The following is a 25,833-nucleotide window of genomic DNA, read 5'->3' on the forward strand; positions in this document are numbered from 1 at the left end:
AGGGGAAGCTTTGCTGATGCTCCTGCGCCAGGTTGGCCGAGCCCCCGGGGAGAGAAGGCAGGTTCCTCCCCCAGGGGACCGGGGGCTGGGAGGCGGCCTGCGTCGTGGGCAGAGGGTGGATGGCGCCCCTGCCCCACCTTTTTCCAACGGTGTGACCTGGGGAAACCCTCTGAGCTCCACTTCGTTCAGAGACACCACTCGCAGGACCTCAGGGACCAGGTTAAGAGGAACCTGAGGCTGACAGGCCGCCTGACCAGCGAGGAAAGCGATTCCCCGCCCTGCCCTGGGGGTTCACCTAGAGCAGCCTGGACGTCTGGGCACCATTTTTTGTTTGTTTGTTTGTTTTTTATTATATATTTTTATTGATTTCAGAGAGGAAGGGAGAGGGAGAGAGAGAAACATCAGTGATGACAGAGAATCACTGGTCGGCTGCCTCCTGCACGGCCCACACTGGGCATCGAGCCTGCAACCCGGGCCTGTGCCCTGACCAGGAATCGAACCCTGACCTCCTGGTTCCTAGGTCGACGCTCACCCCCTGAGCCCCGCCGGCCGGGCTGGGCACCAGTTTGAAGGGCTCCCCGTGGCTCCCCGGGGACTGTGGCCGCTGCATGTCCCCTCCCCCAGTGCAGTGGCATCGCCGCGTCGGCCTGTGGCTGTCGCTCCTTAACCACACTGGACGGCCCCGTCCTGGCCGCCAGGTTTGAAATAGTTCAAACAGCTTGTGGTTGGGAAGGAGCCGCCTGCCCCCCAGGACTGACCACCGGGTCCAGAACGAAAAGTGGAGTGAAGTGGAAGGTGGAACCATCTGTCCCTGAAATGCAGCTTTTATTATTCCTTCTCTTTCTTGGTTTTTGAGAGAGAGGAAGGGGGAGGGAGGGAGAGGTAGGAACATGGATGAGAGGGGAGCGTCATTGATCGGCTGCCTCCTGTACGCCCCCAACTGGGGATCGAACCCGCAACCAGGAATCGAACCGCGACCTCCTGGATCATAGGTCGACGCTCCACCACTGAGCCACACTGGCCGGGCTGAAATGTGAAAGATGAGACAGAGGGTCCAAAGACCAGGACACAGGCTTTATTAGAGGAGAAGGACCCGCCGGGCTGCCTCCCTAAGGAAGAGAGCGCATGTGCAGGGGTGGAGACGCCTTTAGAGGGGAGGGAAGGAGGGGACGGGGCTTAGGGCACTCAGCACGTGCTGATTGGTGGTTTCATGTCAGGCACATGATTAGGCACATGATTAGGCACTTAGGGACTTAGGAATCGGGGGCTCAGGGTATTTGGCAGGTGCTGATTGGTGGTTCAATGTACAGTCCATATAAGGTGCATGGTTAGGTGCTCAGGAATGTCGTGCTGCAGGTGGAGTTTATGTCATTCTCCGTCCATCCGTTGGGGGAAGGGAGGATCTATCAAAATGCAGCTTTTAAAATCCAAAGCTCAGGCCCCTGGGGTTCGGCAGGCGCTGTGTTAGGGATGAGGCGCGCGCAGGGGGCAGGGCAGAAGTGGCTCGGGGGCAGAAGCCCTGGGCGTGAGCCCGGCCCGGCCGCTCGGGCTCCATTTCCCGCTCAGGCGATGTGATTTCTCGGAGCCGCGACGTCCCCTTAGCGCGTGAGACATGATGCCCGTCGCGGGGAGCGGCTGAGGCGTGGGAGAAGCCTCTCTGGTCGGTACCAGCCTCTCGGCCGTGGCCGCCGTGGGGCTGGGGTGTGGCTGGCTGGGCTGCCGGGTCCTTCCTCTGTCCCAGGACCCATCGGAGCCTTCACCCTCTGAGTCTCTCCCGGTGGGGGCCCAGCCCTCCTGTGGCCGAGACCCCGGTGAGCGAGGAGGACCTCCCGGGTCATGCTTGTCCACCGGGGGGCGGGACTGGAACCCAGACCTCCCGGGCCCTCCTGCTCGGCCCGCGCCTCCGCGTGTCCCTGCCCCTGTGCGGAGGTCGTCGTCGAAGTGCGTTTACCCTGTGCGGACCCGCAGGTCCTCAGGCATGTAAATCACATCCTAGGCGAAAAGGTGGTGAGGAAAGAGGCTTGAGCGGTGAGAAGAGTTTCTCCTGTGTTTGTGAGATCCGCTTAGGAATCCCCCGAGGCATTTAGATTCCACGGGAGGCCCAGGGCACGGCGCCCCGTGCGGGACAGGCGGCCACGCGAACAGGGGTGGTGTCGGGAGAGCCTGCCGGGCTGTTAGAGGGCCTCCCCCCAGGCCCGGCCGGGGGCTCAGTTGGTAGGAGCGGCGTCCCGACACGCCAAGGTTGCGGGTTCGATCTCTGGTGAGGGCACATGCCAGAAGCAACCAGTGAATGCGTGAGTAAGTGGAACAAGTCGATGTCTCTCTCTCTCAATTAATTAGAAAAGTTTTTAAATAAATAAATACAAGAGCTCACCCAGCCCAGCCGGTGTGGCTCAGCGGTTGAGCGTCGACCCAGGAGCCAAGGTCAGGGCACAGGCCCGGGTTGTGGGCTTGGTCCCCAGTAGGGGATGTGCAGGAGGCAGCCGAGCAATGGTTCTCTCTCACCATGGATGTTTCTCTCCCTCTCCCTTCCTCTCCGAAATCAATACAAATAATTTTTAAAAAAGAAAAAGGAAGGGGTGCTGTGCTGTGTGGCTCTGGGTCAGAGGGTGAGTCTCACTGCACCCCGGCTGCCGTGCATTGGAGTGGACAGGGGGCGCCTGCGTGATGCAGGGAGGGAGGCCCTGGGCGCGTGGAGGGCGTGGGGGGCCTTGGTCTCACGCGCTGAGCACAGACTGTGGCCTCCCGGAGGCGCACCCTCCACCCCCCCACCCCCTCACGCTTGTGCTTTGGGACGGTTGCCGGCACCACGGGTGCTGTTGGGACAGCGAAGTTATTTCTGCTCCGGGTGCATCTTGACTTTTCTCAGATTTTTTTTTCCAAAAAAAACTATTTTAAGTATTTTTATTGATTTTGGAGAGGAAGGGAGAGAGAGGGAGAGAGAAACATCAGTGATGAGAGAGAATCATGTACCGGCTGCCTCCTACACGCCCCCCGCTGGGGATGGAGCCCGCAACCCAGGCCTGTGCCCTTCACCGGAATCAAACCCATGACCTCCTGGTCCATAGGTTGATGCTCACCCCCTGAGCCACACCCGCCGGGCTCAGATGTGTATTCTGCTGACGGGCCCGGGTTCACTCGCAGCGGCGAGCGCCCAGGGGAGGGGCTGGCGAGGTCCGCGTGCTAACCGTCTCCCCTTGGCTGCCGCAGCGCACGTGGAGAACGAGGAGCAGTACACGCAAGCGCTGGAGAAGTTTGGTGGCAACTGCGTGTGCAGAGACGACCCGGACCTGGGAAGCGCCTTCCTCAAGTTCTCGGTGTTCACGAAGGAGCTGACGGCCCTTTTCAAAAACCTGGTGAGTGTCCGGGCCGCTGCGCCCTCGGAGCAGGGGAGCGGGGAGCTGGGGGGCGGGGAACGCGGGGCTCGGCCGGCCTGTTGGCAGACCGGATCATTTCAGAGCTCACGGCGTCCGGAGGAGTGATCTGTCCCGTACACAGCAGGTCCCTTTGGGCACATCTCAGAGCTGAAACACGAAACAAGATGTTAGAATTCAGTTCGGCTTTGTAACTGGGCACAGCCGGGGGACAGAACGCATTCATCTTAAGGGCCTCTGACTTCCGTTTTTAGTCGCGTGTAAACTGTGTAGACTAGCCTGTTTCTGGCGATGATAGTCGGTGTTTAAACGTATAATGTGTAATAGACGTGGTTCAGACCCGTCTTACCCAGCAGCGTGACCTGGCGTCAAAGCGCGGAAATTACCACGAATGTTTGGAGGCCTTTTCTTCTCCCGAACGCGGAGCCGAGGAAGGTCTCGCTCTCAGCCCGTGGAAGGGGGGGCCGGCGGGCGGCGGGAACGGGGTGAACGGAGCTCTGGCTTGCTCTTGGCAGCGCTGAGCCGCCCCATCCTCGCCCGCGGGTGGAACGGGATCGGAGGAAGCGGGCGGCCGCGTGTTTGTGGCCGCGGTTTCTCCCACGCGGGGTGTCCGCTGGGAGTGTCCCAGCGTCTCTTTCCTGTTTTTCTCGCCCAGGAGGTCACGGGCGCCCCGGCAGGTCACGCACTCCGTCACGCTTTCTGTCGGCCTGAACAGCGGGGTCCCTTTCGTTTCTCCGGTCAGCAGGCTCCTAGCGAGCGGGGAAGCGGGTCCTCCTTCTGGCCATGGTGGCGGCGGCGGGTCTGTCAGCATGGCCTCCGCGGGGGGACCCGGGGACCCATGTCCGAGCTGTGGACGGGAGGCGAGGGCCGGACGGTCAGGGTCTCGGTCTCTCCCCCGCCGGCACGTGTCCGGCGTCCCCGTTGGAAACGGTGAAAGCCAAGCCCGCGGTGAGCCGGAGTTTCCTCGGCTCCCCTGCACCTCTGCTGGGGGTTCATCGGGTTCGCCGCCTGCGGGTGACGGCCCCCAGCGGCCGGGGGCAGGCGCCGAGCCGGAGCGGCCCTCCCGCCCTCGCTGGACGCGGCCAGGCGGCGTGCTCGGCTCTCACCACCGAGTCCCCGCTGGAGACGCCGATCGGCCCCAGGAGGAGCCCCCTGGACGCTGAGGTGGGGGGTCTCGGGTGAAAGGTCAGCTCAGCTCCCAGCCCTGCGCGCAGCTGCCGCCCGCTCCTCCCGCCTGACTGGTGACTGGAACGAACGGCCCCCGGCGTGAAGACCACAGGAAACGGAGACTCTAAAGAAACAACGTTGCGTTCCTCAGAGACATCGTAGTTACATTGTATCCGGGAGGGAAGCGGGGCGTAAGGCTTGTCAGACAATGAGTGTGAGAATACGTACAGTGGCCCTGGCTGGGGTGGCCCGGTGGATAGAGCCTCGGCCTGCGTACTGAAGGGTCCCGGGTTCGATTCCAGTCAGGGGCACATGCCCGGGTTGCGGGCTCCATCCCTGGTGTAGGAGGTGGGCAGGAGGCAGGCGATCCATGATTCTCTCGTCATCGATGTTTCTCTCTCTCTCTCCCTCTCTCCCTTCCTCTCTGAAATCAATTTTAAAAATATTTTACAAAAAAGAAAATGTACAATGAAAAAATCTAAGAGAAGGGTCGGAGTAGAAGAAGTGTCTCAGAAAATAGATCGAAAAGACAAAAAAAAAAGACCAAAAAGTAGGAAATGGAGCATTCTCAGGTCGGTATCCGACTGGCCTCTCAGAACGAGAGCCTGGAAGGCAGAGAGGGGAACACGGACACCCCCCCCCCCCCCCCCGGCATCTCCGTGGGAAATGAACAGACCCAGACGCTCCCCAGAGGACGCAGGATCAGGAGCCGCAATGACCTGGGGCTTCTCGGCGGAAACACTGGGAACTTGAAGGTCTGGAACGAGGCCCCTGAGTCCCTGGGGGACAGTGTCGTACCCCGAGTCCTACCCAGCCAGCGGAGCACAGGGCAGCGGGGAGACCGTCACCCGGGAAGGCCGAAGCGCCGGGCTCCCACGCCTCGCTCCTCTGCGACTCCTCCGGGTGAGCCGGGCAGGAGAGGGAAGCCGGGCAGGAGGAGACGGTGGGCCAGCAGACGGCGCCCGACCACGGGCAGCGGGGAAGGCGGGCTGGGCCCCGCCGCTCTGTCCTCTGAAGCCAGGACAGAACCGCGCCCACCGCCCAGGCCACCGGCAATATGAAGGAGGAGGAGGAGGAGGAGGAAAGGGTTTTGTGAATGAAAACCCACAGGTGACGCGTTCGTGTCGTTACGTACGCGAATGTATCAGTGGCCCCGCAGCCATCGCTCTGAGGCCGCGTGCACGTGCCTTAGTGCCGCTCCCGCTCCCTGGAGCTCGGGGTGTTGACCCTCTTTCCGGCGGAGATCAGAGACAGAGAGACCCAGCCTGTGGGCGGAGGCCAGGCGGCCACTGCTGAGAGCGGCTGAGCAGGGGGCTCCCCTTTCTTGTGGCTGGCACCCCGCTCCGAGTCCTCTTTGGGCCACGGCTCCGCTCTCCTCTCTCTACAGCAGCGGTTCTCAATCTGTGGGTCGCGACTGTAGAGCCTAAGACCATCGGAAAACACAGATATTTACATTACAGTTCATAACAGTAGCAAAGTTACAGTTATGAAGTAGCAACAAAAGTAATTTTATGGTCGGGGGTCACCACCACATGAGGAGCTGTATTAAAGGGCCGCGGCGTTAGGAAGGTTGAGAACCGCCGCTCTCGAGCCTCGCTATGCTTCTCCCTGGGGGTTCAGCACGCCCTCCCCTGCGGCTCAGCGGCTCGGCCCCACGTCTGTCCAGGGGAGAGGGGTCCCCGCCCCCTGCCCGCGCTGAGCCGGGAAAGAACGTTCAGGAAGCAGCCTAAAGCCTCGGAGGAGGGAGAAGGCAGCTGAGCCTGAAGTGAGGTGCCTCCCACACTTGCCCTGACCAGGCTGGGGGTCGAACCTGCAGCCCAGGTCCTTGCCCTGGAGCGGAATCGAACCCGCGACCCCTCGCGCTCGGGCCGACGCTCTCACCGTCGGGGCGAGGGTGTCCTCCTAATGGACGCGTCCCTGAAAGGCCGCTGCAGATCCGAGACTTGGCGGGGAAATGTGTGCTCTCGGGCTGCGGAGCCTGCCGGGCCCGCGGGGTCCGAGGGGCTGAGGCCAGGGTGGACGGCCCGGGAGGCCCGGGGCTGAGGAACGTCACGTCACTCGTTTGGAAAGAGGAAACGGGAAGTTCCACCACCCACAGGCTCTGTCGCGGGGCGAGGGGCGGCCTGGGCTCTGTCCACGCATGTGCTCAGGTCAGGGCGGCCTGGGCTCTGTCCACGCGTGTGCTCAGGTCAGGGCGGCCTGGGCTCTGTCCACGCGTGTGCTCAGGTCAGGGCGGCCTGGGCTCTGTCCACGCGTGTGCTCAGGTCAGGGCGGCCTGGGTTCTGTCCACGCGTGTGCTCAGGTCAGGGCGGCCTGGGCTCTGTCCACGCGTGTGCTCACGTCAGGGCGGAGCCGAGGCCGACGGCGTCCCCACCTGCGGGACTGACAGACGCGGGAGCACGGTCCCGGCTCAAGTGCTCCTGTCAACAGGGCTCCTGTCCTGCTCAGCACAGGGTCTTCCTCCCAGGCCCCCCCCCCCCCCCCGCTGCCGTGTTCCCATAAACTTCCCTCAGCTTCTTTTACGGAAAATGCCGTATATTTTTATTTTTTTTCAACCTTTTTTAAAAATACGTTTTTTAGAGCAAGAGGAAGGGAGAGGGAGCGAGAGATGGAAACATCCATGGGAGAGAAACATCATCAATGGGTTGCCTCCTGCACGCCCCCTGCTGGGGACCGAGCCCACAACCCGGGCATGTGCCCTGACCGGGAATCGAACCTCTCTCTCTCTCTCTCTCTCTCTCTCTCTCTCTCTCTCTCTCTCTCTCTCTCTCTCTCTCTCTCTCTCTCGTTGCTGGTCCCTAAAAGTAGGGCTGCAGCGCAGCAGTCCTGTCTCGGGCCGGCTTCCAGGCGGGTCCCGGGGCGAGATCCTTTGGCAACGCAGGCTCGCTCTTGCCCAAGTCAAGGAGAAGGCGGCGCCCGTTCCCCGGGGTCGAGCTGACCAGCAGCAGTGCTGACCCGTGACCCGAGCTCGGGGGGCCGGTGAGACAGTGCCCGGGAGCTGAGCCAGCGGTCGGGGAGATTTTAAGAGAGTATGCAAGCGCCCGGGGGCGTGGCTCGGGGGTTGAGCATCGACCTGTGAACCAGGAGGTCAGGGTTCGATTCCGCTCAGGGCATATATCCAGGTGGTGGGCTCCATCCCAGTGTGGGGCGTTGTGGAGAGCGGCCACAGCGTTTGGACAGGTTCAAGCCTCGGACTGATGAGAGGGCACGGTCCTCTCTTGGCAAAGTCACGTGCAAGTCCCAGCGTGGAGGGCAGGGCCTCCCAGCACAATGATCGCCAACAGCTGTAGCTGTCAGCTTGAACCTAAGGTCCGAACACATGGCCCCACTGAGTGACGTGGGCGTGACCGAGTCCAGGTGCACGTGACTGAGTAGATTGGAACATGTTAGCGTCTTGGCCACGCCCTTCCTTTGCCTCGCGGCATCGGCTGTAGAATCAAGACTCGGCTTGCGGGCGCGGGCGCTGTCTCTCCACCAGAGAAGCAGCGTCCCGCCGAGACCCAGCTTTCTTGTCTGTCTTTTCTCAATCCTTCACCGCCCCCCACCCCCACCCCCCAGGTTCACCAGCACAGGGCGTGCAGGAGGCAGCCGATCCGTGATTCTCTCTCATCATCGACGTTTCTCTCTCCTTTGCCTTCCTCTCCGAAATCAATGAAAATATTTTAAAAAAGAAAAAGAGTATAAAAGTGACAAAGCTAGAGGCAAGGAATTTCAACGCCAAACCAAGTCTTCTTGGGAAGATGGCATCGGCTGGCTCTGTCCCCGCCCGCCTCCCCCCATGTCCTGGTCCAGCTCTGGTCGCTCATCAGCCGTGGCATCAGCGCAGCCAGGTGGTTCCCGATCTCCGGTGGCCCCGTCTGTCCCTGCCCCACCCACTGAGTCACCTGCGTCTCCGTGTGGGATTACAGACCCTGACTGCTGTTGCCTCATCTGGTCAGACGGACGCAGGCGAACCCGGGACCGCGCAGGCAGGGGGAGGAGCAGGGAGAGCCAGGGCTGTTCCTTTAACCCTTTGCACTCGCTTGCTTTTTTCTCGATTCCTTTATTCTAATGCTAACCGTGTCGAGTCACGCTCGACATCCGAGTGCAAATTAAAGATTGCCTGTTTGCCGTTGGCATTCGATCCACAGTTAATGGCCACGGTTAAAGTAATTTGTATTCACATCACCCGTGCTGTTTAAAAAAGCCGCTGACTGTCACGTGCTTGTTCAAAGGAAGCCGGCACGCACGAGGAAGCCCGGTGCTTGCTTGGCGCGAAGGGAAACATCCCTGGGTTTACTCCGGGATAACTTCATTCTTCCCCGAGACCATAAAGCTTTCAGCACTCGTAACCCGGCCCCGGGGGTGCAGTCCTCTCGGGCTGTGTGGTTCGTCTCTCCGGCCAGAATGTGACGCACGCCGCCCGAGAAGGAATCAGAGCCGGCTTCACGCCGCGGGGCCCGGCGGCCCAGACGGACCATCTGGGCTCCAGGCTCACGGTCTCCAGCCCGGCCTGCAGCAGCCGGTCCCGGGGCCCTCGCCCTGACTCAGCACACGTGTGTGCCGGGAGCGTGTGATGTGGGGGCAGACGGGCTAAGGTCCAATCTGTTGATGGGGCGTCTGTTTATTTTGTAATAACTTATTTTATTTTTAAAGTGGATTCCCTCTGCTCTCCTTTTTTAAAATATATTTTTATTGATTTTCAAGAGAGAGGATGGGAGAGGGAGAGAGACAGAGAGAAACATCGATCAGTTGCCATCTGCACGTACCCCGACCGGGGGATTGAACTCCCAACCCGGGCCTGTGCCCTGACCAGGAATTGAATCGGTGACCTTTGGTGCCTGGGTCGAAGCTCAACCCCCAACTTAGCCACACTGGCCAGGGCTGTAACCATTTCTTCTAAAAAGCCAGCTTTGTCGAGGGGTATTTTGCATGTTGTAAACTTTGCCCATTTCCGGTGTGCAGGTCAGTGATGTCTACTGCCTTTCCCCGGTGGGGCGGCCGGCTTCCTAAATTAGTTTGGGGACATTTCCTTTCCCCCAGGAAGGTCCCTCCTGTCCTCTTAGAGTTAACCCTATTTCTCGATTCCACCCCCACCCCCCCAGCCCGAGGTAACTACTATTCTACTTTTTGTCTCTCTTGTAACAATTTAGCTAATTGCTTCCTGATTAGAGAAGTAACAGTTTCCCGTTTTAGATCATTGAATGGCTCCAGAAAGAAGAGAAGGCAGGAATGGAGGCCAGAGCCCCTTAGCCGATGGGCAGCCCGATTTCTCTTTGCTCAGTGCCCCGTGTCCCTCCGCTCCTCCGCCTGTTCCTTTTCTTCTTCTTCAAATGTGTTTTTATTGCTTTTTAGAGAGAGGGGAAAGGGGGATAGAGAGGTAGAAACATCGATGAGAGAGAAATGTGCCGCGCCAGCACGGCCAAGGGTGAGCCGAGAGCGGGCGGTGAAGGATGGAGGAAAGACAGAGAATAAAGCTGGGTCTGGGTGGGACGCTGTCCTCTCAGATGGAGAGCTGGCGACAGCGCCACGGACTACAGGCCGTGTCTTTATTTCATAGCAGATGCCACGAGGCAAAGTGAGGGCGTGGTCAAGATGTTCACAACGTTCTCGTGGGTTTCGATTCTACTCAACTACATGCACCTGAACTCTATCAAGCCCACGTCACTCAGTGGGGCCACGTGTTCGGACCATAGGTTCAAGCTGACAACCACAGCTGTTGGCTATAACTGTGCGGGGAGGCTCTGCCCTCCACGCTGGGACTTGCACGGGGCCACGAGAGGACTGTGCCCTCTCATCAGTCCGAGGCTCGAACCTGTCCAAACACTGTAGCCGCTCTGCACAGAGAAACATCATCGATCAGCTGCCTCCTGCACGCCCCCTACAGGGGGTTGAGCCTGCAACCCAGGCCTGTGCCCTGACTGGGCATCAAACCGGCGGCCTCTAGGTTCCTGGGTCGACGCTCAACCACGGAGCCACGCCGGCCTGGCCACACTGTTCCTCTTCCTGCCTGGACGCTCTCCACCCCATCCTGCAAGACAAAGCTCCCCCTCTCTCTGCAGTCTTTTCACGTAACGCCCATCAGCAAGGATTTCCCTGGTGTCCAGACGGCAAGTCGTTTCTCGTCTGGGAAAGTCCACGGGTCTCATTGACGGCCCTGGGAGTGTTCCGTGTGCTGCCACGCTGCGTGCTTCACCTCCCCCGTTGCGCCGCGGGTTCCGGAAGCCGGGGGTCCGTCTAATCCATCTTTGTCTCCTAACCCCCCCGCGGGTCTGCAGCTTCATCTCCCGCCAGCGCCGAGGGCCGCCTGCCTCCCATGCACCATTCGTCACAGAGGTGACGGCTCTTTAACATCGTGTCCCCGCGGGCGCGGCCCTGTCACCGGCATCTGTCATAGCTTTTCCCTCTCCTCTGTCCTGGCTTTTCCCTCTGCTCCTCTGTCCTGGCTTTTCCCTCTCCTCTGTCCTGGCTTTTCCCTCTCCTCTGTCCTGGCTCTTCCCTCTGCTCCTCTGTCCTGGCTTTTCCCTCTGCTCCTCTGTCCTGGCTTTTCCCTCTGCTCCTCTGTCCTGGCTTTTCCCTCTCCTCTGTCCTGGCTTTTCCCTCTGCTCCTCTGTCCTGGCTTTTCCCTCTGCTCCTCTGTCCTGGCTTTTCCCTCTCCTCTGTCCTGGCTTTTCCCTCTGCTCCTCTGTCCTGGCTTTTCCCTCTCCTCTGTCCTGGCTTTTCCCTCTGCTCCTCTGTCCTGGCTTTTCCCTCTGCTCCTCTGTCCTGGCTTTTCCCTCTCCTCTGTCCTGGCTTTTCCCTCTCCTCTGTCCTGGCTTTTCCCTCTGCTCCTCTGTCCTGGCTTTTCCCTCTTCTCCTCTGTCCTGGCTTTTCCCTCTGCTCCTCTGTCCTGGCTTTTCCCTCTGCTCCTCTGTCCTGGCTTTTCCCTCTCCTCTGTCCTGGCTTTTCCCTCTCCTCTGTCCTGGCTTTTCCCTCTGCTCCTCTGTCCTGGCTTTTCCCTCTCCTCTGTCCTGGCTTTTCCCTCTCCTCTGTCCTGGCTTTTCCCTCTCCTCTGTCCTGGCTTTTCCCTCTCCTCTGTCCTGGCTTTTCCCTCTGCTCCTCTGTCCTGGCTTTTCCCTCTGCTCCTCTGTCCTGGCTTTTCCCTCTCCTCTGTCCTGGCTTTTCCCTCTCCTCTGTCCTGGCTTTTCCCTCTCCTCTGTCCTGGCTTTTCCCTCTCCTCTGTCCTGGCTTTTCCCTCTGCTCCGCGGCAGCACTCCCCTCTGGATACCGACGCTGAGCCTAACTCCTCGCACCCGGGCCTGCCATTCGCCGTGGAAACCGGGGTGCTTGCCGGTGCCTCCCGGTGCGGCCGCTTCCCGGCCAGCGTTCCTTCCCCCGCCCACGAGCCCGCGCCCCACGCTCAGCTCCTCGGTGTTGAGACGTTCCGCTCCCAGGCTGGTCCCGGCGGTCCGAGCCGGTGCCACTGCCCTGGGAGCAGGGCCGGGGGGTGACCAACGCTGATGTCGGAGCAGGACACGCGTTACCCCCGCCCAGGCCTTCCCAGGGGTCACGACCGGGTCACGAACCTGGCGGACTGGCGGTCAGTGCGGGCGTCGGTCCACGCTGTGCCAGTGGCTTTCCGATAGACCGCTCTCCCTGTTGTGACTCTCGGTGCGCTGACCAGTGCGTGGGAATCAGGCCCCACACTGCCCCGAGCCACGCCTGTGTCACAGCCCGTCCTGTTCCAGGTGATTCTGTAAACACACAGGTGTTCTTCGGGACTGTAGGAAGGAACGTGTGAGGTTCCGCAGTTCTCAGCCTCGTCTTCCCCTTCACAGCCTGTAACCGGGGGCGGGAACCCCGGTGACACATGCCCCCGTCCCGGCGGCGCCCGCGGGCATCTGAGTGACTCACAGGGCAGTGAGCCCGGGGGCGGGAGAAAATGGACCCCGGCTTACGTGCTCCTCCGGGCAGGACCCCTGCAGGCTCCGAACCCCGAGTCTGTGCCGGAAGGCCCTCCCGATGAAGCTGTGTCCCTCACTTCACACGAATCTGCCGGCGGGGGGACGGGGGAGGGGGGGGGGGAGCACTTCCAGGAGGGGAGCCCTTGTTCTGTTTTTCCTCTCGGCCCCCCCCCCCCCATTGGGGGCCGTGCTGGGGAGGTGGGGGCTCGGGGGCGAGAACTGAGCCCGGGACAGCCGGGCCTCGGCGGGGTGGGAGCCGGGAGCGAGCGCGGCGTTGGCTCCTTCTCCCGTGCCTGTCGGTGGCGCTCACGCTGCGGCTGGAAAGGTTTTGTCTTCCCGGCAATGTTACCTTTTCACCACCGTGATCGCCTAGTCGCAGGAAGTGACTGCTGTGGAGGCGGGCGAAGACGCCGGCATCTGGGGGAGCGGACGTGGGTCGTCCTCGCTGCTCGGCTGCGGCGAAGGTGCCGGCACACGGGCTCGCCCTCGCTGAGCCGCTGGGGACTGAGCGCCCTCTCTGGTCTTGTCTTTCAGATTCAGAACATGAACAACATCATCTCCTTCCCTCTGGACAGCCTGCTGAAGGGGGACCTGAAGGGCGTGAAGGGGGTACGGCGACGGCTGGGGGGGGGGGGGCGCGTTTGCAGGGCCACCGCCATGGGCCTGGGGTGGCTGCCGGGGCCCCTGGCCTTGCGCCCTGACGGGCGACTCGCAGCCTCTCTGGGTGACCGAGGTGCTCTGGGCGTGGGGGGGCGGGAGGCTGTAGGGAAGGAGACGGAGAAGCGGGGTGATTTAGGCTCCTGTCGGGGTCTCCCGTCGGGGTCTCCGGCCGCTGTGTCCCTGGCTGACCCGGGAAAGGCTCCCCGCAGGGACGGCGCCTCCTGACGGGGAATCTGACCGGCGGGGCTGGAGCCGCTGCCTCTTCCGCCCGTCGCTTACGAAGGGCCATGCACAGACGTGTGAGCGTGGCTCGTTTCATGAGTGGGAGAGGCGGGGCTGGGCTCAGGGGGCATGGGTCCCCGCTGCTGAGCACGGGCACATCGGGAAGCCCCGCGGCTGGTCTCGGGGACCCCGCAGACTGTGCCAGGAGGGCCGTGGGCGGGGAGGACGGGCCGCCCAGCCGGTCAGGCACCAGCAGCTGCCCTTGTCCTCGTGGGGCCGGAGCACGGGGCCGAGGGGCCGGGAGGACGGGAGGACGGAGGACAGGAGGACGGGCGCCGGGGCAGAGGGAGGACGGAGGACGGGCAGGAGGCTTTACTGTCGCTTGAGCCGGGCCTCGGCGGAGTCAGGGTGGGGCTGGGCCCTGCTCAGGGCCTTCGAGGCCGGGCTGGGAGCTGAGTCCTGCCAGGAGGCCAGTGGAGAGCCAGAACATAAAAAATAAACCCACCATGGAAGGCGATCCTCTCCCGAGAGACCCTGCTGGACGGAGCGTGACGCGGGGGCTGCCTGGTGGGATCCCGGAGCTCAGCACCTCCGAGCCAGGGAGGCTGGCCTCTCTCTCGTGGGCCGGAGCAGCCTGGTTAATTTCTGCCTCTCTGTTTACAGGATCTGAAAAAGCCTTTCGACAAAGCCTGGAAGGACTACGAAACCAAAATGTGAGTGTTTCCACTTAAAGCACCACAGCGTGGGTCGTTTCAGAGTTCCGTTTAAACCGGCGTTTCTGGCTTAAAGGAATCGTCTAACCGACCCCCATCCAGGAGCGCGTCCGCCTGCCCCGTGTGCTCGGTGCCTCACACCTGGTGTCCGATCGCCGCCCTGCGGCCCCTTTACGCCAGCGTTTCCCTTTGGTTCCATGTCAGAGGGTTATGGGTGTCACCTCCGGGGAAGTTCGTCGAAGGAAGTCGCGGCCGCCTTCCCGGGATGCCTCTTCCCTTCCCCCGTGTTGTCCCTGTCGGTCCCGGCAGCCCCTTTTCCGTCCCCCGTCTTCCTGGGGATTTGTGGGTCCCCTTAGCACGGGCCGCGTTTCTCTGCCTCCCCGGGCCCCTGGTTTCAGCAAAGGAGAGAAGAGAGGTTGTGGGGACGCCCGCCCCCCGTCAGCCTCACCTGGCTGCCTCCTCTCCCCCGGGCCGTGGGGGCCGTGGGGGCCGAGGGAAGGTCGGCGTTTCTGTGGCCCAGGCAGCTCCTCTGCAGGAAGTTCAGGGGCGGCCCCGCTGGTAAAAGGCCCGGCGAGCGTCCGCTGTCCCTGCCCGGCCGTCCAGTCCGGGCCGCGGGCCGAGGGCGGCCGGCCCACCCCTGCCCTTGCCGCCGTAGAACCAAGATCGAGAAGGAGAAGAAGGAGCACGCCAAGCTGCACGGGATGATCCGCACGGAGATCAGCGGGGCCGAGATCGCCGAGGAGATGGAGAAGGAGCGGCGCTTCTTCCAGCTGCAGATGTGCGAGGTGAGTGAGGCCGGGCGCGGGGGGCCCGCGGCGGCCGGAGCCTGACCACCGCGGCCTCGGGGGACCCCGCTGCCCTGGGGGCCCCGCATCCCCGGCTCCGTCTCGCCTCCGCCTCCTTCCTCCTGAAGCCGGAGCGGACGTTTCTCCTCCTCGCGGTCACGATCCGGGCCGAGGACTCGGAGTCCTGGCACTTAGTGCAACGCTCGGTCACCTGTATGTCCGGGCGTTCACGTGGCAGCAAAGGGCGAGGGGCATGGCGTGGCCTCCGGGGGCTGCGGCGCCTCTGCCGTGGGCTCCCGCCCGCCCACGGAGGAGAAACGGACGTGTGGCCTGCCCCGCTCGTGCTGAGCACGGAGTCTCCGCCTCTGACGCCCCTGGTGTTGCTGTGCTCTGTCCGCAGTACCTGCTGAAGGTCAACGAAATCAAGATCAAGAAGGGAGTGGATTTGCTTCAGAACCTGATCAAGTACTTTCATGCCCAGTGCAAGTAAGTGCTCTGTCCTGTCACGGGGTCACGGCAAGTCTGTCCGTCTGTCTCTCTGGCACATTCTGGTCCTTCGATAGCAGCACTTCCAGCCTTGTCCATCTCGTGGCGCGCAGGAGGTGGGAGTCTGCGGCACGCCCAGGAACACGTCGTGATTTTGCCCATCTGACCCCTCCCCCCCCCCCAAAAAAAAAATAGGTGTGATTCTGATTCCTTCACGCCGGGCGGCTGTTGTGTGCTGGCTGTTGTCACTGTTTAGTTGATGGTGTCAGAGAACAGAGCTCCGTGTCCCTGGCTGCATAGGCAGGGGTTGCGTGTTGTGAAGTTCTTGCTGCTCACGCCGGTGTGCCTGCCAGCTCACGGGTTGGGAATCGCTGGTCTGTAGTGTTGTGTTGAAGGAAATCAGCACTCATTTAATCCTCTGGAGTGGAAGGATGGACGCATGCTACCACACGGATGAACCCAAAAACATGTTAAGTGAAAGGAGCCAGACCAGAGGCCATGTGGGGGAGGGTAGTTTGGAGGAGGGGAAGAGGGTTTTTTTTGGGGGGGGACCCAAGTGTTCTGGAATGAGTGCTGATGATTGCACAACTTTGTGAAAATACTAAAAACCACTGATTTGTCCACTGAAAAGGGTGCGTTTTATGGTCTGAGAGTTAGATCTCAATAAGAAAACGAACATAAAGACAGACTTTATCAAATAGTCTTATTTTGCCCTTTCTGTAGAGGGGCGATGGAGGCTGACCCAACACGTGACCTCGGTGGTGCTGGTTAGAGGAGGAAGGCTGGAGGGCGGGGGGGCGGGGGGGGAATTCAGTGCGTCAGGTTAAGACAGTGGTTGGCAAACCGAGGCTCGCAAGCCACATGCGGCTCTTTGGCCCCTTGAGTGTGGCTCTTCCACAAAATACCACGGCCTGGGCGAGGCTATTTGGAAGAAGTGGCGTTAGAAGAAGTTTAAGTTTAAAAAATGTGGCTCTCAAGAGAAATGTCAATCGTTGTCCTGTTGATATTTGGCTCTGTTGACGAATGAGTTTGCCGACCGCTGGGTTAAGACACGCCTCCAGGTGTTCCGTGTCCTGCAGAGCAGACAGAGCGCAGCAGGCCGCGTGCAGGGAGGAGGGGAAACGCCCGCGCGCAAGGGCGGCCCCAGCACTCACCTCGGCCGCACGCGTCCAGCCGGCATCGTCCGGCCCGCGCCGCCCGCCTGGCTGTCTTCCCGGCTCCTGGTCCTGCTGGTTCGCCCTGACCCCCGGCCGCTAATGCAGACACTTCCATAGAGCGTGTGTCCTGCACGGTCCCTGATGCTGGCGGTAAGGTGACGCCCACCCCAGGCCTGGCTCCTGCTCGAATCCAGCAGGGGCGTCGGGCTCCAGCAGACAGACCTGTCACTGGACACGTAGCCCGTGTCCTAACGTGTAGGGATCTAAGGAAGAAAGAAACGGAAGGCTCTCACCGAGATGGACAGGGAGGGCAGGGGCCGGGGTGTGTCTCTTCTCTCTTGGTCCTGGCCGTGTTTGCCCGCAGCCAGAACGCAGCGCCTGGCACACAGTAGGCATTCATTCCCACACTTGCTGAGGGAGCTGCAGGCCTCTCCGGGGAGGCGTGTGCTCTGCGCTCCAAGGATGAGGAGCAGGGGGAGAACACGCCGGGCAAAGGGGAGGTCTTGACGCAAGAGCACGGCCAGCGTGCCCCCCCCACCCCCCCCCACCCCCCAGTGAGCGGCCTGGAGGGAACCCGGGCCCAGAGCAGGAGAGACCCGGCGTCCGTCCCGGTCTCGCAAAAGGGCTTGGGTTTGTCCCAGGTGTGTGGGGGGAGCTCTGGGAAAGTGTGAAGCGGGAGACCCATTCCGCAAGTGCCCACTGCGCGCTGCCGGCGCCGGCGGGAGGCGTGGGCCCACGGAGACACCTGAGGCGCACGGCCCCCCCGGAGGCGTGCCTTTCCCGGCGGCAGCCCCCCACGATGCACCTCTGCCCACACGGCCCCGCCGTCCCCGTTCCCCAGGATTCCGTCCTGTTTCTCTGCGCCTTCCCCAGCGTCCGCCCCTCCCCACGGCCTCGCTCAGACGTAGCTGCTCCTTGGAAGTCCGTCTGCTCGGGCCCTGATGCAATTACGTCTCTTCCTGCGTCTCCATGGCAACGTCTTTCCTGTTGTGCGGCGCCTCCCCCTGACCTGTACACTCTGTAAAAAAATGTTTTGTTGATTTTGGAGCGAGAAGAAGGGAGGGGGGTGGGGGGAGAGGGGGAAATACTGATGTGAGAAACATGGATCAGCTGCCTCCCGCGCCCCAGCCGGGGATCGAGCCCGCACCTGGGCATGTGCCCTGACCGGGAATCGAACCGGTGACCTTTTGGTGCACGGGACGGTGCTCCCGCCACCTGAGCCACCCCGGCCAGGGCCGACGGTGCGCTCATAAGGAAGCGGGCCGTGGCGTTGACGTTCTCAGTCTGGAGCCCGCGGTGCGTTCACCTGGTGAATGGTTGCCGCGGTGACCCCTGTGGCAGGGAGCCGAGCTCCGCTTGGCGCTCCTGATGCTTGTCTCTGGCGGCCGAGGCCACTCCGCGGACGGGGAGGGACGGGCAGCGAGCTCGGGGAGCCGCCGAGGTGGCCCTGACCCCCTCCCTGACGTGCAGACCCTCCAGACGGGCTCGTTCACGGACGCAGAGCCCCGACGTGGTGACGAACAGGCAGGTTGCTTTCTCGGTCCGTGTCCTCGTGACCTTCCAAGAGGCGGTTTAGGAAGTGGGTCGCTTCCTTGCTGATTATTTTTAAGAAGCAGCTATTCTTGGATTTCCTTTTTTTTTTTTTTCCTCCTTTATTTTGCCCAAACTGATCAGTCGGGTAGCAACTGGCCACTTGTGGACAGTGAACTAGTTGGCCTTTTATGGGCATGAGCTCAGCAACCTTTAGAGAGGATGCATCGCCCGTCGCTTCCTTTCCGGATGAGTGAGTGTGTGTGTGTGTGTGTGTGTGTGTGTGTGTGTGCGTGTGTGCGCGTGCACGTGTGTGTGTGTGTGTAACACACTGTGCTCTTCAAATTATTCCGCGGCCTTTGACTGTTTTAATGCATCACTTGGGAGACACAATGTGGAGCCCGATGACTCAGCCGATGGACAGAGGAGGCTGTGGCCACGCGGAGTTTATCCATCTGGGGTTCCTTCGAGCCCCCCATTAACGATCCCTCTGGTCTCCGCTTGCCCCCGGGAGCACGGCTGTGCATGGCGAGCGGGTGCCGGGGCTGCGGTCCTGCAGGTGTGAGGAGGCCCTATACACCGGGCTCCGGGAGCCGCGGGCGTTCCCCCGGGGGACTCCTGGCTGGGCGTGGTTTTGCTTTTTGCCGTAGACGGTTGAGAAGAGCCGGCCATCGTGTTCTTCGTCGTTTATTTCATTTAAGGAGAGAATCGGCCCCTCTCTCCGCCCGTCCTGGAGCCGGCTGTCCAGTGGGGTCTAGGAACGGGGTGTCTTTAAAACAGCAACAGTGACACGAACCAGGAGGGTCCCGTCCCGAAAGGCGGGAAGAGTGTTGAGTGACGTGTTCTCTGGCCAATCCCTGCGGAGGCTGCTTGGTGAACCCGTTTCCCATTACAAACAGGAAACGTGGGGCTCGTGTTCGTGGGTTAAGAAAAGTCACGTATTCTGCCTGATGGCAACTCCCTCCCGCCCCCTCCTCCTCGTGTTGAGCGTCCTTTGATTCTGGAAACACGTCCCCGTCTCCCGGGGATGACAGCGTGGCTCAGGCCCTCTCCTTAGAGAAGCGTTCTCTCCGGCGGGCAGGCTTGTTCTGCAGGGACCACCATCTGATTCTTCTTTCCCCCCCCAGTTTTTTCCAGGACGGACTGAAGGCCGTGGAAAACCTCAAGCCCTCCATTGAGACGCTTTCCACCGACCTCCACACGGTACGTGCCCCCCCTGCCCGCCCGCGTCCACACGGCTTGGATGCAGCAGCCGCTCTTGCACGTGTTGCTTGTCCGGCCTTGAGTTCGCTGCTGGGCTGGGCAGAAACCGGCAGTGCCCCCCCCAGCACGGAGCCCCGCGCTCAGCCGCCGGGGAAGGCTTCGGGAGTGAGGGGGCGGGGGTCCCGGGGACGTGGGGGTGCCCTGTGCACGCCAGCTTCTGGCCGGACCTCCGTCATGCCCCCCCCCCCCCCCTGTTTTGTTTCTAAAGATCAAACAGGCCCAGGACGAAGAGCGGAGGCAGCTGGTCCAGCTCCGGGATATCCTGAAGTCGGCACTGCAGGTGGAGCAGAAGGAGGTGAGGGCTTTACTTGCGAAGGACGGCTGTTGGGTTCCGTGCCGCGGTGGCTTGGGGACCGAGGAGGACGGCGCCCGTGTCTCCCAGGGGCTCACCGACCCTGCTGGGCTGTCCGAGCAGCCGCCACACGCTCAGCGGGTTCTCCGAGGGCGGGATCCGCCGCCCGGGGGGATGTGTGTGTTTCCCGGGGGACCGGCCCCGAGGCGGCAGGCAGAGCTTCTGCCCGGCCCGAGTGAGACGGGGAGCTCTTGGCGCCTCCCCCAGACACACGCTCCTCAGGGGTCCCTGACTTTCCTGCGCCCGGGTCCCCCTGCTCCTACGGTAACGTGAAACGCAGCGTAACTGGGCCTCCCTGTGGTAGAGGACGTGTCTAGGGATCCCGTGTGGACTTTAGATAAATAACGTGTTAAACTCCTTGGGGCAGCGGCCACCACCCCTTCGGGCCTCACGGAGCCCCAGTGTCCGCGGACCGCCGGTTGGCGCCCGCTGCCTCAGTCGCCGTCGGGTTCCCTGTTGGTGGGTGGACGTGTCTGTGCTCTAACTGAACATTGTTGTTTTTCTCCCAATGCGTTTGCCTTTTGTGACCGAAGTCTAGGAGAGTAAGTAGTTCAGCATTTTAATAAATTGGGGAGTTTTGCATGCTTTCTTCGTGAACTTAAAAAAACAAAACAAACAAACAAACAAAAAACAACAACAAAAACCCGGTTTCTTCCACGTGTAGAGTAAGGAGGAGAGCGTCTTTCATTTCGTCCCTTCTCTCCCAGTGGCCAGGGGCTCATGAAAGGCTGAGGGACTTGAATGCCCAAACACCGGTGAAGTGGAAATTTCCCGCGGGTACCGTGTACCCACTCGCTGTCGTTCCTTGTGGAAATGAAACCGCTCCCTCCACCCACGCCCACCCCCTCGGGAGGCAGCGAGCGGCAGATGATTCTCTCTCATCACGGACGTTTCCATCTCTCCCTCTCGCTTCCTCTCTAAAAATCAACATTTTATTTATTTATTTATGTTTTAAACCCCAGCATGGCTCAGGGGTTGAGCGTCAACCTATGAACCGGGAGGTCCCAGTTTGATTCCCGGTCAGGGCCCAGGCCCAGGTGGCGGGCTCGATGCCCAGTAGGGGCCGTGCAGGAGGCAGCTGATCCATGATTCTCTGTCATCATGGATGTTTCTCTCCCGCTCCCTGCCTCTCTGACATCAATAGGGAGCATATACATGAGTTAGTAGAAATGTAAAAAGTCGCTTTCTCCGTAAAAAGTGCATTTCCCCGTTGGCCCTTCCCTGGCTGAGCCCACGCTCCTCAGCTCAGACCACGCCGATTGTCGGGTGTGAGTTCTTTCTTCGTCTGGGCCGTGCCTGGTGCCCAGGGCCAGTCCTGGGCTTGGGGGGGAGACGGGACCAGGCCCCGTGAGGACACGTGGTGTCCGGGAAGGAGCATCAGTGTGGGAGGCGGGTGCAGGGCCTGTCGGTACCCGGCCCCGGCCCCGGCCCGGCCCCGACAGGCCCTGCCCCTCCAGCAGATCACCTGATCATTGTGTTTCTCTTCCACCGTGAAGGGAGCTGATGGGGTCCCCAGCCCTCCGCCCTCCTGGTTGGCCTGTGAGCTCAGGTCCATGTTTCGCTCCCCTTTTGCCCTCACACCTGCCAGAAGCTTGGCTCTCAGCCCACCTGAGACAGGGAGGGGCCGGGCGGGGCGGGGCTGCAGCCCTGGGGGAGGGGTCGGAGTGAAGGTCGCTCAGAGCCTGCCCTGTACCAGGTGTCCAGGCACGTGACCTTGCTCAGCCTTACGACAGTGACCTTCCGCACAGGGTGGTGCCTGCCTGTTTCCGAGGAGGAAACAGCAGGGCCTGAGGATCGGCCTGAGGGAGAGGCAGGACACGGCTGTTTGGGTTGTGGGTGTTGGTTTTGCTCGGAGGGGCCGCGTGCGCCTCTCAGGACCTCTGGCCATGATCGGGGACGGAAGGTCATTGCCGAGTCACACCTGTAACTGCCCAGCAGCTCACTGTGGCCGGTCGGGGCGGCTGGTCTTGGCCACGCCCTTCTCCAGCCTGGTGGGTGGCCTTCACGAGCTCCTGGATAGGGATTATTCGCGTGTGTGTGTCTGTGTGTGTGTCTGTGTGTGTCTGTGTGTGTGTGTCTGTGTCTGTGTCTGTGTCTGTGTGTGTCTGTGTATGTGTGTGTGTGTGTCTGTGTGTCTGTGTGTGTGTGTGTGTGTGTGTGTGCGGTGAGAAGGGGAAATGTCTCTAATTAAAAAGAAAAGCTTTAAGGGCATGAGCTTCCTGTGTGAGCTGCCCTTTCGATGAGGATTAAGCGGACTTCCGGCCACTCTAGGACTCGCAGCTGCGCCAGAGCACGGCCTACAGCCTGCACCAGCCGCAGGGCAACAAGGAGCACGGCACCGAGCGCAGCGGCAGCCTCTACAAGAAGAGCGACGGGTGCGCGGGCGGGGGGCGCGGGCGGCGGGCGGGGGCGGGGGGCACGGCGGCGGGCGGGGGGGTGACCCCTGTGTCTGCTAGCTCCTGTGTCCGGAAGTCCTAAAATGTAACCCCCGCCCCGTTTCTCTGGAAGGATCCGGAAGGTGTGGCAGAAAAGGAAGTGCTCCGTGAAGAACGGGTTTCTGACCATATCGCACGGAACGGTGAGTGTCTCCGGGACTCGGCCTCCGCCGGGGGAGCTGCTGGGGGAGCCGGGGGCGTCCTGCACGCGGCCCGCGGGGTCTCCACGCCGGGGAAGCCTGTCTGCGGGGAAGCGAGCTTGGTTCCCGCTGCATGCGGTGCACCTGCACCCATTTGTGCTTTTGCAGCCGGGCGGGGAAAGCCTCGAACCCGCAGCCAGGAGGAGGGTGGCTGTGCGCCCCATTCCCAGCTGTGACCCAGAAACACGCAGAACCAGCCCCGCCCCGCCCTCCGCCCGTCTCTGGGGAGGGAGCGAGCATCGCCCAGGACTCAGGGATCAGAGATTCCAGAGGGAGTGATGCCAGTCACCTTATTCTAGAAACCTGAGCTCCGCCTGGGCCTAAGACTCCGCCCCCTGGCCTAAGACTCCGCCCCTGGCCTGAGCCTCCGCCCCCTGGCCTAAGGCTCCGCCCCTGGCTTAAGACTCTGCCCCCCAGCCTAAGTCCCCTGTCCTCCTGCATGCAGTCGCCCATGCGGGGCCGAGCCCTGCGTGTCCGCCTGTTAAACACGTGGAGAAAAGCCATCACTAGGCTCGCTCACGGAGACAGCTGGCGGCCACAGGCCCAGACCGCCCTCCCACCCGGGAGGGGGCTCTGCTTAGGCTGTAGGAGAATGGGGGGGGGGGGGAGAAGCAGGGGTACAGCTGTTGGTGTGGAAAGTCACCCAATCCGTGAGAATACGAGAATGAGCCGTGCTGTGTACTCACCGCTGTCCGCCCGCGTTGGCCACCCCGCGTGCCACTTGGTGTATTGGTTCCTGGGCGAGCCAGGCAGTTGATCCGACGGGATGGGTGGTGCTCTTCCTTGGCATTGAGGTTGGCATGACCAGGCAGAGGGTGGGGTCTTGGTCCGCTGGTTCCCAGGGATCCGGGGACTCAGAGAGGCACCTCCGGACCACAGAGTGGCCAGTGGCTCCCTCCGCGAGGTGCGGTCAGCTGGGCTGCCGGCCAGCCGGGAGTGTCTGGCACGGCCCTGCGCGTCCTTCTGTTCCCCAGACGCCCTTTTACGGAACCACATGGTTCACACCACCGGGCTCCGTCCTGTGTCCCAGGAGAGGGGCCTGCCAGGGCGTGAGGGTCTCAAGGTCGGCCCCGTGTAGACACGTGTGTCCGTGAATCCCAAATCCAGGCTTCTCCCAGGTCTTGACGGGACAGGTGGCCACAGGGAGGGATGGCGAACGGTTCAAAGTCCAAGGCGTTGTGTCGGATCCCTCTGTGAGCGGCGTGGTGGGTGGGGAAAGGGAAGCCGGTTCGTGCTGAGAGATTTCCCCGAGGTTTCGGAGCGGCGTTTGGCCAGGCAGGGGGCGTTTCTGAAATTACTTTCTTGCCCTCCGCCGATTGCTTGTTCGGATGAAACGGGCGATTTTCTGACGTCGTCAGAGTCGTCCTGACACACGGACCAAGATCCCGTTTCTGTGACCGCTCGTTAGCGTGTGTGTCGTGGGGGCGTGGACACCATGTGTGAGCGAGGCCGGTCTCGTGGAGACGTGAGGACAGGTGGCTGGATTTCGGTGGGGACCTGTTGTCTGTCATCACTCCAGGAGGCAGGGAGGTTATTCCTCCGTCACTTTGGTGAGGTTGCTGTTCCCGGAAGCGAGTGCTTGCCCTCGGGAAAACCCCGGGGGGAGAGCAGGCGTGGGCCTGGGTGCCCGTGGGCCGTCCGCCGCCTGGGTGCCGGGAGGAACCAGAACGGGACGCCCCCCGCTTTAGCCGGGGACCATCTTGGTCTCAGGGAGTCCACGGCCGTGGCCCCCGAGAGGCTGGGTGTCCCTGCCGGCGGGCCCCTGCCCGGTGAGCGGTGAGGGGCTGGGCCGTGGTTCCGATGGGAGGCCTGCCTGCGGGGGGCGGTCTCTGCGAGCGAGGGAACGCCCCGCCCCGCCCTGTCTGAAGGAGGAGTGAGCCGTCGGCGTTCCGTTCCCTCCCCCCCCTCCCCCGGCTCTGGGTTTGCTTTAGGGCCGTCTTCCTTTCCCACCAGGCGAACCGGCCGCCCGCCAAGCTCAACCTGCTCACCTGCCAGGTGAAGACCAACCCCGAGGAGAAGAAGTGCTTCGACCTCATCTCCCGTGAGTTCGTTTCTCAGACGCTGCGCCCCGGGGGCCCCTTCGAACCCAGTGCCAGGGCCGCGGCCCCGTCCCCTGTGCCGGCGGAAGGGCTGGTTTGGAAGAGAGGCCTGCGTTTCAGGTGGCGGGTGTGCTGTTCCCGGGGATGCCCGTCCTGACGTGGAGGAGCCACCCCTCCTCCCCCCCCAGCTCCTCGAGGCTCTGCACGCTGCAGTGCCTCGTCCCAGCTCCCAGCCTCCTCGTCCTGTTAGCAAACGAGGGGATGATACTAGGTCCGCCCGTGGCCTGAACCCCTCCCTTCCTTACAAAAAAGGAAGCTCTTGTGACGTTAAAAAGGCTGCAGCCCTAGCTGCTGCGGCTCCTTGGGTAGAGCATCCGCCCGCAGACTGAAGGGTCCCGGGTTCGATTCCTGGTCAGGGCACATGCCCAGGTTGTGGGCTCAGTCCCCAGTAGGGGGCGTGCAGGGGGCAGCCGATCAATGAATCTCTGTCATCATTGATGCTTCTATCTCGCCCTCTCCCTTCCTCTCTGACATCAATAAAAGTAAACAAATAAATATATGTATAAGGTTTAAGAAGCACTATTGTAAAAAAAAAAAAAAATGTGCTGCCCACGGCGGGATCGGGCCTCACGAAGCTCTCGTGTTTGAACTGGGTTCGTGCTCAGACCACGGGACCAGCCCCTGCTTCGTGAGCCTGCCTTTTGGGGCGCGCAGGGGATCCCACGGTGCTGACCCACGCCTGCCTGTCACTTCTGCCCGTGGCCGCTCTGCCTGAGCCGCACTGTGTCCTCCTTTCCCCAGAGGGCGGCCACCGCTGCCCTGCCGTGTCCCTGCCTCCGTGTGCATCCCCTCTGCCGGGAACACCCCAGCCTGTTCTCTGCCATGTTTTGCTTCCAACATTAAAGTTCACGTCCTGCCCGGCCAGTGTGGCTCGGGTGGAGCATCGAGCTATGAAGCAGGGGGTCACGGTTCAATTCCCGGTCAGGGCATATGCCCGGTTGCGGGCTTGATCCCCAGTGTGTGGCGTGCAGGAGGCAGCCTATCCATGATTCTCAACATGGATGCTTCTATCTCTCTCTCCCTCTCCCTTTATAAAAATACGAGGGGCCCAGTGCACGAATTTGTGCACCTTGAAAGGAACTCTGGGCCGGGAGGCTGCGGTAGGCACAGGGGCGGGTCTTGGCCCATCCTCTGCGCCCCTGCTGGCTCCTCCCGCTGTGGCCCCCTGGTCCTCTGTCTGCCAGCAGCCCTGGCCCTGCCTGCACCCGCTGACAGCGTGGAGCGATTGGGGCCGGTGCCAGCAGCTGGTGCAAGCGGGTTACTGAAAATTCTTCGCTCCCGTGCACCGCGGTCCCGCCCGGCACTTGCACCTGCTGCTGGCGCCAGAGCCACCACTCACACCCATAGCCAACGCCCAGCGCCGGTCCTGATCACTCGGTGCCGGCAGGGGGTGTGAGCGGTGGCTGCCAGCCCTGATCGCCCGAGGGCTTCACCTCCCCCTGCTCCTGAGGGGCGATCAGGGCAGCAG

General features: G+C 62.0%; 1 protein-coding gene across 4 annotated transcripts in view; it reads left to right on the forward strand.

Moving 5' to 3' along the window:
* Nucleotides 1-25,833, forward strand: part of ASAP2 (ArfGAP with SH3 domain, ankyrin repeat and PH domain 2) — a 92,913-nt gene that overhangs the window by 42,683 nt on the left and 24,397 nt on the right. For all 4 annotated transcript variants that reach the window (XR_013814616.1, XM_079791795.1, XM_079791794.1 and 1 more), the window contains exons 3-12: nucleotides 3,211-3,356; nucleotides 12,998-13,072; nucleotides 14,009-14,058; nucleotides 14,714-14,843; nucleotides 15,244-15,329; nucleotides 19,144-19,219; nucleotides 19,488-19,574; nucleotides 21,903-22,006; nucleotides 22,140-22,209; nucleotides 24,220-24,307. Coding sequence is in view for 3 of the 4 variants with exons in the window: in XM_079791795.1 (XP_079647921.1) it covers nucleotides 3,211-3,356; nucleotides 12,998-13,072; nucleotides 14,009-14,058; nucleotides 14,714-14,843; nucleotides 15,244-15,329; nucleotides 19,144-19,219; nucleotides 19,488-19,574; nucleotides 21,903-22,006; nucleotides 22,140-22,209; nucleotides 24,220-24,307 (912 nt within the window). In the remaining variant the exon portion in view is untranslated. The remainder of the gene's footprint in view (nucleotides 1-3,210; nucleotides 3,357-12,997; nucleotides 13,073-14,008; nucleotides 14,059-14,713; nucleotides 14,844-15,243; nucleotides 15,330-19,143; nucleotides 19,220-19,487; nucleotides 19,575-21,902; nucleotides 22,007-22,139; nucleotides 22,210-24,219; nucleotides 24,308-25,833) is intronic.

This window comes from Cnephaeus nilssonii (genome assembly GCF_951640355.1).
Source record: "Cnephaeus nilssonii genome assembly, chromosome: 15".
Classification (NCBI taxonomy): Eukaryota; Metazoa; Chordata; class Mammalia; order Chiroptera; family Vespertilionidae; genus Cnephaeus; species Cnephaeus nilssonii.